The 10,401-nt window shown below is 41.7% G+C and overlaps 1 protein-coding gene across 1 annotated transcript; it reads right to left on the bottom strand.

Annotated features, from left to right (window-relative positions):
- Positions 1-243: 243 nt before the first annotated feature.
- Positions 244-7,985, bottom strand: cmtr2 (cap methyltransferase 2). The gene is made up of 3 exons (XM_069661119.1): positions 7,967-7,985; positions 4,208-5,464; positions 244-3,074 (listed from the first exon to the last, which is right to left on the bottom strand). The coding sequence occupies exons 2-3, from the start codon at positions 5,453-5,455 to the stop codon at positions 2,019-2,021; spliced, it is 2,304 nt and encodes a 767-aa protein (XP_069517220.1). The 5' UTR covers positions 5,456-5,464; positions 7,967-7,985; the 3' UTR covers positions 244-2,018.
- Between the last annotated feature and the right edge of the window lie 2,416 nt (positions 7,986-10,401).

Below are 10,401 nucleotides of genomic sequence, written 5' to 3'. Positions count from 1 at the left end.
CACTCCAGTTATCATCCAGCTGTGTTGTTTACAGTGTGAATGAACATTACAGACTAAGATGACTGCGAGGAAGTGTTATAGTTTTGTTTCTGAGACAGAATCGGAAGATAAAAGTGAGAATTTTCAGATTTTTCCAGAAACCAAATAACTTAGATTTTGTGTCATTCATTAGAACATATGTTTATTCTTTTTGTAAGAAAATAAACTCCATGATCACACTGGTGATATTAAAACAAAATAAAAACAAAAAATACAAATGCAGCATTTGTTATATAATCTATGTATAAGCATGTTTCATTTCTCAGCAGCTCCCTACTTATCAAGCTCATGCTGTATAAAACACCTCACTGAGCACAGGCTGTACTTTTATAGAAAGTTAGACACAAAAAAAAAAAAATTAAATGCAGAGTAATTGGTTGGCCATCAGCTGCGTGATGGCAGACAGACACAAAGATCCCTGACATCCTGAAATGAAATAATGTGTTGTAGAAGACAACAGGCACTTCAGGGTAAAACTCCAGGGCCTCTGTGATGTGAGTTTAACACAAACCATCTGTGACTGACAGGAGGTTTGGAGCGGAGGCTTCCACTGTTGTTTATTCAACCTCCTTAAAATCCTCAGTGAGTTTAGTCACGGATGACTTCTGTTGATCAAGCACTGAAAGTAATTAGCATTTTTATGCACTGAAAGTTTGTCTTTGTGTTTGATCTTCACACAGTTGTGTTTCTCTTTCTGAGGAACATCCATCCATTTAAAATATGGTTCTGGAAACTCTGGACGTTAGCTGCTGACAATAAGACTGTCCCTTCATTTTAATGTTGAGTCATAAGCAAACCCACGAGCCTGACTAGCGAGTTAGCCTGCTTAAAAAACTAAGTAAATAAAAAGAGCAGAGTAGTAGTTACTCTGTGTTTTGTGTTTGCCTATAACAGAAGTTGGATAGCCTCGCTGATTTAGAATCATTTTAATGTGGTTTCTGCTCAAGCTAACAGGAGCTAAATGGCTAAATCTGGTAGTAAGGGTTGTGGTTGGCTAGTTTCAAGGGTAGGTGACGTGTAATTGGCTGTAGTTCAATGTTAATATCATCTGCTTGTAAGGTTCTAATCTGCACTTATTTTTAATTCATCTCATTTTAGCACATACATGATGAACTTCTTCTGGGATGTACAGGTATATACGGGTATAAAGTGATATATACTGTATATATATATATTTATATTTTGTGACTATTTGGACTGAGCAGGACATTTTATATTCTCTGGAAGACAAATAATGGAATTTAGACACTGTTTGTAAATGAACATAATTTCACCATTTCTGTAGAGTAATTTCAAAGCACTCATCAGCAGACATACACTATATGCAGATACCAATATATCTGTTATGAGCCTACATGGCCAACATTATCTGCCACATATTATTTAAAACTTTGCCGACATGACACCATCCTTTAAAAGTAAATTATTTTGTTTCTACATTATAGCAATCCCCTGAAATATGCCTTAGATACTGGATCCAATACATCATTTCAGCCACTGAAGAATCCTTAATAAATAAAAGCACTGAAAACAGTGTGATACATAGAAAACAACAGTTTAAAACCATCTCTGTGAACAGGTGACGTGGAGTAGTACTGCATATTTGAAAAAGTTGCATAAAGGCTTCTGTGGCTCCAGAGGGAGCTGCGAGAAGGCTGATAAATTGCCTCATGTGATGTCACTTGAGTCATCATCAGTTGTGTTTGAAAACCAAAAGTTTGAAATTAAAAATCTCTAAAATTGTAGAGCAGTGACTTTACCGGCCATTCCTCCTCTCATGCTTATAGCATACCACACCCAAGTTTCAGGATCAAACTGGATGAGTTGCATTGTGGGTAACGTAGGCACTAGGTTTTTAAAAGAAAAGCAAATGCATTGGATAAAAAAGATGGTATCTCTGGTTCTGCTACTTTTCATATCAAAACTGGCGAGTGACGAACTGCTGGTAGCTCATGAGGTTGAACAGTCTGCTGACTTTGCTATGATTGCACGAGCAAATGAAGCTTCTGCTGGATGATTTCAGAGTTCATGGTCCACAGGAACTCAGTCAGTCCTCCTGTGAGCAGCGCCTCCATGGGAACAAACTGCAGCACCTGTCTTTCACACCCAGCCGGCAGGTTTTCACCCGAGTCCTGCTCCCCTTTTAACAGCTGACCCATGCAGTCATGGACTTCAGTGAGAACAGGGAGTATTTGTGCAGCAGCTTCAGGGCAGAAGCCGACACACACAAGAACGGTCCCGACTACGCCTGAAGGTGGAGGACACCTGAATGTGACGGAGCGAAAACACACATGCAGGCAGAGCACAACAGCTGCGGTAACTCGGGTGAGGGCAGAGAACAACGGCAGCAGCAGAGCATCCCCAGAGTTCAGGGTCTGCAGGGAGAACACAACACAAGCTAAGAGCTGCTGCTGGTACAGCGGCTCCCCGTCGTGCAGCGTGATGCAGCCTCTTTGAGGAAACAAAGGTTCTGCAGAAAATGTTAAGACTAAATCCTCAAGTTGGCTTTCACAGGCGCCCCACACAGAGCGACTGCCAAACACCAGACACTGTCTTTTCTTATTGTTTCCTTCACTGTCGCGTGTGAAGACGCAAAGACCTGCAACTTCAGACAAGATGGAAGCCGTGGAGACCACGTTACAAGACCCACAGGGAGGAGTGCGAGTCCAGTCTACTGCTGAGTCCATCAGGGCTTCATTCAGGTGGTTTAACAAGCCTCCATCACAGACTGGAGAGTTTCTGACTTCAGGCAGTGCAGCCCCGACGATAACGTACCATGAATCCACCTGAGACTCAGTCAGGGGTCCCTCCAGCACGCAGCCCATCCCACCGGCCTCAGTGCGGTGTCTCTTAATCTCTGTGGCATGGCAACCCCTCTTGATGCGCTCTCTCCAGCTCAGGGTCTGCAATTCCCTGCGCTCATTGAAAGAGCCTGTTTGCTTCTTCTGTCCCAGAGGTCGGCCCGCTGAGACGCTGCAGCAGGCGGGACTCACTGTGTTACGAGAGATCCACCGACTCCTGGGAAGGAAGCTCACCTGCACACAGAGACCAATGTTGGATAACAAGTAGAACAAGAATGTTTATCAGACAATACAGCGTCTACAGAGAATATTTAATACTTGCATTAAGTGATGGTTTATTAAAAGTCATTTTTTTGCAAACACAGGTCACAGGTGAGAATGAGAATGATCCCAAACTAAGATTCAACTAGGGGCAATGATTGTGTGTATGTTAAACTAATTGGCTAATCAACATATAATACTGAGAGTTTGAGCCATGTGAGCTGCTGTGTGAGGCTGATGTAGCCACAACTTAAGTCAGCATGCTAACGTGGTCATAAGAAATAATGCACATTTCAGGCACTTCAGCACTGTCTTCGTATTTTAAACAGGCTAAGTCCCCTACTTATATACAGTCTGTGTGTTTGCCATGTTCCTCATATTAGTGTAGCATGTTAGCCTGCTTATATTGGTTAATTAGTATAAAACACTGCCATGCCTCGAGCCATGCCGCCAGCTTGGCTAAAAATAAATGGACAAGTGTGATCGATTATTCTGTGTCATTAAACACGCGAAACCACTAAACATATACAAGAAGAAGCTCCTTATACGTTGCTTTCTTGGTTACATATAATAAGGAATTTAAATTGATTTTTTACTGTACAGCAGTTTAAGCTTCTGCTATGGCTGAGGGTACGTTTAACTCAAACTGGTTTAGAAGCAGAGGGTGACTACTTTTGGACTTGGCTATGATCAGACCTTGTTCTCTTTGGGTCTGAGTTCAGTTGATGATACGTATGTTATGGTCAGGTATGTAGAATCTACACTGCACTTCTGCCCATATTTCTCAGTGGAAAACTACACTTTATAAAGGACTCTAAAACTGAACTTAACTGGAGGCCCGAAGTGCCATGTTTCCCCTCTAGAATGAGTTTCTTTTATTAATTATTGATTCATTTATCCATTTTTAGGCCAACATGGACAGAAAGGGCCTTAAGTGCTCAGAAAAACAAGCTGAACATTAAGAGCTCAATGACAACTGGGCAAACTCCTTCTGCTGATGACCTGTGATGATTAAAACCTCTACAACAGCTGCAACATTGACCTCAAGGTAAATGTGCTTTTTCAGCAACTCTGTGGCTCAATACTATGACAAGTTCAAGACCTACCCGGAAGCGCTGCAGGTATTCCTGAGCTGTACAGTCCCTGATGTAGTCCAGACGCTGCCTCTGCTCTGAGCTCATTCCTTTAAACAGTCGCAGATTTTCTGTGATGGTCCCCACCTGCAGTGTGTGGAAGTACAAGCACACTTCTTTGTGCTGTTTCAGAAACGACTCTGGGACAAGTGAGTTTGGGAAAAGTGCCTCTTGGTCAGCCATGTTTGGTCCGTAGTTACGGATCAGTTTTGAGAGCAGAGGCCTCAAAGCTTCCTTTCCGTCATAGTTCAGACACACAACATAGACCTCCGAGTTTCCCGCCTTGCTGGTGGCAGGTTTAAAGACGTTGACGGAGCGGAAACAGCAGTTCAGCAGGTAAAGTAAGCAGACCGAGGAGTGTTCATACAGAGTGAACATTTTCAGTACAAAGGAGCCACCGGGGCTGAGGAGCAGCAGTGCAGCTGTGGCCTCACAGTAATGCAGCGACGCCACCAGCGCCTCCTGCTCGTCCGGGTTCTCCTGACAGTCAAAACTTCCATCTGCTGTCACCAAATCCACTCTGCGCATGTTGGCCACAAACGCCTGCAGCTCCAGCAGATGCTTCTGCAGCATGATGTTGCCTGTGTTATCTGAGCCAAAGAACCACCAGGGCAGCGTGTTAGCAATCAACCGATCATCTGCGATGGTCGTGCTTCCTCCGTTGGCCTCGTGGTACGGGTTGAGCGTGTTGGCGGCCCAGCTCCAGTCGCAGTAGCGTGTGGACTCGCTGGTTTTGAAGTAGTGGTTCAGAGCGGTTATAAAGGCCCCTGGAGCCTCACACAGGTGGACTGTGTTCAGCTCTCCATTTTGAAGAGCCTCCCCTGGAAGAAGGTTGAAGGATCCCAGGATCTCAAAGAACTTGCACCATGCTTGAGTGCAGATCTCGGCGCCGGCAGCAGAACGTACGGCTGCGATCACCTTCCCAGCTCGGTTTGTGGAGTTGGTGTGCTGATGCCAGACTTGCACGTTCTTGTCACTGAGCTGGTTCTTTACAGCATTTAAGGAAAGCTTCAGGTCCTGCAGGCGACAGTGCTCCTCCACAGAGTGGCTGAGAGCAGCATTCGGGTCGGGGAGGCACCACTCCCCATTGGCCGGTTTCAAATAGGTTCTTACTTTACTGAAAAGACCTTGAATCTCAGTCTGTGTTTCCTGGTCCAATGCCAGCGTGTTGTTAAAATGCAGCTTGCCGGATTTCCTCCTGGTCCCATTGCCTGAGCTCATCCTCCTCACCTGTTGTACAAGAACAACAAGAGTAGTTAGAAAAAATTAAAATCTGCATCACCCATTTCCTGTTTTGATGTAATCCTCAGGACGGCTCAGTGGTTACGTGATCTGCTTACACGGCACAGGTAGAGTCAATCTTAAGAAAAAAGTCTGCGAACACGTCGTTCCACAGTGAATTAAACTGCGACCAAGCTCACGCAGCCCTTCATTTCCCTCTACATGCATGAGTGCTGTTGAATTACTCGTGTTGACTCACTGTGATGTGGTGCCCTCAAGCAACGGGGCAGACTGTAAAAACTGGTGATTACCTCACCAGGCCACCCACTCAAAATAACAAGAGATTTTATGAATCACTGCTAGAACACACGGTCCCTTCTCTGTCAACACTGGTATTATACATGAGGACAGCAGAAGGGTCCAAGTAAGATTCAAGTCTATGTTAATGTACCGAGAAGACCACAGATATTCAAATTGTCCACTTTTATAAGCAAAACAAAAGAAAACACTTTTAACCTTTAGGCAATGAACTTTTTTTGACAATTAGAGGACTTTACTTTAATTACTTATTTTGGATTTTCTCAGAATCAGGTTAGGGTTTCCGGCTGAAATACTTTATACATTACAAGGACTGTGTGTTGGTCTGATGGTGCACACAATAAGCACAGAGCAAAAACATGGAGGTGATGTAAGATAAATATTTAAAAAATTACAATTATATTACAGAATTATAAAAAAAATTAGGGATGCATGATATTGGATTTTTTGCCGATATCCGATATGCCGATATTTTACAACTCATTTGGCCGATTACCGATACCGATATTTTTTTCCCGCACACCTAATTGCAGAGATCATCAACTCCCTTCTGTATTGGAATTAGCGCACAGTATAATGGTGATACTCTTATCACATTTGTTACAACGGTCGGGGTGACGGGTCTTGAGATGGTTAATCAAGTTTGCAGTGTTGAAAGACTTTGCCTTGGCTCCTCCTCGCATCACCGAACTGAGCAGTCATTGCAAATAGCAGTTTTGCTCTCTATTTCGGACACTTTGAAAAACTTCCACACCACGGACATTTTGGCTTCTAACTCTCTCATGCTGCAGGTAGACACACGTGACGTCATCACGCTGCGCCACGCAGGTGTTCTTCGCGCCGGGGACATTGCGCCGAGGTCGGGCATTTAATCAAGTATGCAGCAGCCCATTATTTTATTGTTTAATTATATCGGTGGATATCGGCGTGTTGGCCGATATCCGATAGTTCATTTTTAAGCCAATATCGGCCGATACCGATAACGTGAGGATAATATCGTGCATCCCTAAAAAAATATATAAAAAATAAAACATATGTACTGTTTATGGATTAAAAACCTGTGCAGAGGTGCAGAAATACTCAATATAAGCTGCAAAGATGAACAGTATTAAGAGTAGGCAATATGTCAAATGTACAAGAGATTAAAAAAAAAGAGGCACACTTTAATCTTAATCTAAAATTCAAAATCACAAAAGATGGAGATGCATGGTTTCATAATATAAAAATGTTTTTGTTTCCCACAGTAAAGTTAGCGCTGCACATGTTCAAAGACTATATTCAGATTAATCTGTGATGGTACGACCTTTTATGCTGTCAGAAACACTATCACGATGTGCCAAGAACACTTTTTATCAATTCATGTAATTATTGAACAATTTCTTTTACAAGTCACAAGAAGAATTTACAGTCAGAATCACATTAACCCCAGAGCTAATCCCATGCTCATGTGCACATGATTGAGATGACACTGGGCAGGAGAACGTATTCTGGGTCATTTCTTGATTAATCTGCGGTGACTCACTGATGAATGGCAACATACTGTACGCTATATTACTAATGGCTGCACATTCATCAATTATTCCTCATAAATCATATTGTTAAGCACCGCCTGTGTGTATCAGTCAGCTGCTCTGTGCTGTGTTTGTAAAGGGTTGAGCTGCTGTTTACATAAAAACTTACTACTAAAATATAGTAGAAATAGTACGTGTAACTCAAAATTGTACTCCACCTCAACACTGCTTATTATAAAAAATTCTGGCAACTTAAGGAACTGGACTGCTTTCCTCCGTAACAGGGCATAAGACTGCATAATGTTTAATGTGGGACAAATTAAGTCTGAAACTGAATCGACAAGGTAAGGTCTTTAATAATGAACTTCAAAACTGTATGGAGGCAAACAGCCCTGATATAGCTGCACAGTTAAAGGTGATGGCATGCTGAATGTTGTCTGTGGAGAACCCAAACTGAGTTAAAAGAAAAGTGTATCCCCAGCTAAAGCTAAAGTGGGCGCTTCCTGCACCGCTGTGCTCTCGGCCGAGTTTTGTCTGCTAACGTTTCCAAGATCGGTTTTTATGAGCGGCTGTGCTGAGTGGAGGCTTTCAGAGAGATGTTTCGGTCCCTGTGTTCAGTCTAAAGAGCTGGCTGTCCATTTAAGAGACTCAAACACCTTGAAAACACTCAACAGAAACTCACCGTACTGTAGCTGCTGTGAGGAAACGGAACCTAGCTGTCATGTGACTCGGAACAACACAGCGCATGCGTATGATCAAGGGACGGGACATCTCTCATAGGATGCATGCCAGTGTGCCGTGTATGATTTTTGTATGTTAAAATCAAACAAAGAGCAACAAATAATAAAGGAAAATGAACAGTTTTACCTTCATATTTTACACGTTTCCTTTTTCTAATGTATATTATGTTTATTATTATAAGGCTTTGTCATTAATTTTCCATTCATTTATTAAACAACATTCATGACAGCAAGTAGGATACAGGTAGAAGTTGTAATATTGTCTGTGGGAGGAATATCTGAGATTCAAAGGATTTTTTGCTGAACACTGAACCTTAAATATTATAAATGTGGAGGGTTTGAAATAAAGAACATATTTCCCCCTGAGGTCTGAGCCAAAGTTCACACACAGTATTTAAAAAAAGAAGCTAAATAGTGGGCAAGGGTCTGACGAGGAAATAAGTGCTCAGTAACATTACAGGGTGTGATTACACTCTTTTTGATACAACTTTCATGACAAAGATATAAGTTGCAACCAGTCGACTCTATGCACATATTGTAGTTGCAGAGTCCGGTTTGGGCACATAGATGGTTATGTGTTATTTATGCGTTTCATCTCAGAGATGTCCCAAGAACATTTTCTTTAGTGCTTTACTTGTTTATGCAGTTTTGTTTTGTTTTTACTTTTTGCAGCTTTAATGACATAGATCATGACTGTGCACACTACAATCTCATACATATTCTAATAATGGGGTATATTCGATATATAACAATGTATCTATCAAAAGAAAGACTTCATATTCATTCTCGGTCCATGTTGTAATATTCTAACTTTCAGTTCATGAGTGAATTGAGAAGAATTTGAGCCTCTGTTTGATCCTCCATTGTCCTGGATTTTCTTGTGTTTGCATCTTCCCAACCAGATTATCCACACTGAACTGATCTGTGTCACGTTATGTAATAATGTTGTTGTCAAGAGTGTGAGTTGATGACTATACTGAATATAGTATTTCAATGCTGTGTTTGAATATGGTTTATATACTGTTGGCATCATATAGCTCAACATAGCTCATGCAAAAGTAATTCAGGCTTTAATAATAAGAAATATGTGCGTGAGTAAAAACAGGACACAAACAGCGGGAGTCTCATTCATAAATAATGGACCTTTGGGATATCCAGGTGCAATTAGGATTTCCAAAAATGGTGGGTGTAAACATTTTATCGTTCGATTTTCTGCTATAAATTGCACCTCTTGTAATATTAATGTGTGCACTGTGGAGTTATCTTTCTATTTATGTCCTAATGTTCCTACAGTGCTGTCCAAACGCAGCATCTCAAACTGTGACAGATGGAGGAAGGCAGTCAAATCAAGCAGATGTTTGAGGAGGCTGTGGAAGAAGGAGTTTATTTTGGAAATGCTGGTGAGAGTTAAGAGATTAACTGTCCAAAAACACAGATAATATGAGGATTAAACCAGAAGTATTGTGTTGTGGAGACAAACAAAAGATCATAAGAAGTGATTATTTGAGTAAAGGGGTTCAAGATTTCTTTGAATGAATTGTATTTTGAATGTGCACAGAATGATGTAAACAGCTGGTCCTTTAGGGGACAAGGAAAGCTCTGAGTTCACAGTATTCAAATGAAATGCAGCAGCATACAGTATATATCACAATTGGTATTAAAGAGATTGGGGTTTTAAAGGTCATGTGTGACCATGAAAAAAATTAAATGTTCTCTGCAAATGGGAGCAGAGACAAACAGCATCCATACTCTATATTGTTCCTAAAGGGCAGCCAATCACGAGTTCCCTCCAGCACTCAGCTCTCTCAGGTCTCCACTAACAAACACATTGTGTGACTCTGCCAGTCACTGTGTTTTTAAAGAGGGGGTATTATGCTGTTTCACATTTTAAGACATATATATACATACAGTATAATGTTACAATGTTGGATGTCCAGACTAAACGTGGGTGAAGTTTCACATCTGTAGGTAAAAGTATGTTGGAGTAATCCCAAGGCTTCTCAGCTCAGTCTGCAGGCTGCAGTAAACAGTTTTTTCTACACACTGCACTTTGTGAGGTCACAAGCAGGCTTCGGTGCACTGGCCAATCAGAAGAAAGTTGGCTTGTCAGGGCGGGGTTTCTTAAAGGAACAGAGCTGACTGAGTCGTTTCAGGGAGGGGCTGTACGAGGGCCCTACCTGAAATGTATCCTTAAGGGAAGCCTTATAAGTAATGCACCTGAAAAAGAGAGAGGTTTGTTTTTAGCCATACTAGTTGTGTTGCTTTACTGTTGGCATTGTAGCCTGTTGGTACAGCTCTATTCTTCAGTCCAGACTGTAATATCTCAACAACTATTGATGGATTATTACAAAATGTGCGTGTTCCTTGAGGATGTATC

This window comes from Semicossyphus pulcher, unplaced genomic scaffold (assembly GCF_022749685.1).
Source record: "Semicossyphus pulcher isolate SPU_LCO1_2020_fin unplaced genomic scaffold, fSemPul1.0.p SCAF_1, whole genome shotgun sequence".
NCBI lineage: Eukaryota > Metazoa > Chordata > Actinopteri > Labriformes > Labridae > Semicossyphus > Semicossyphus pulcher.
The sequence above is the reverse complement of the archived record's forward strand: the minus strand, read 5'-3'. Positions and strand labels throughout refer to the sequence as shown.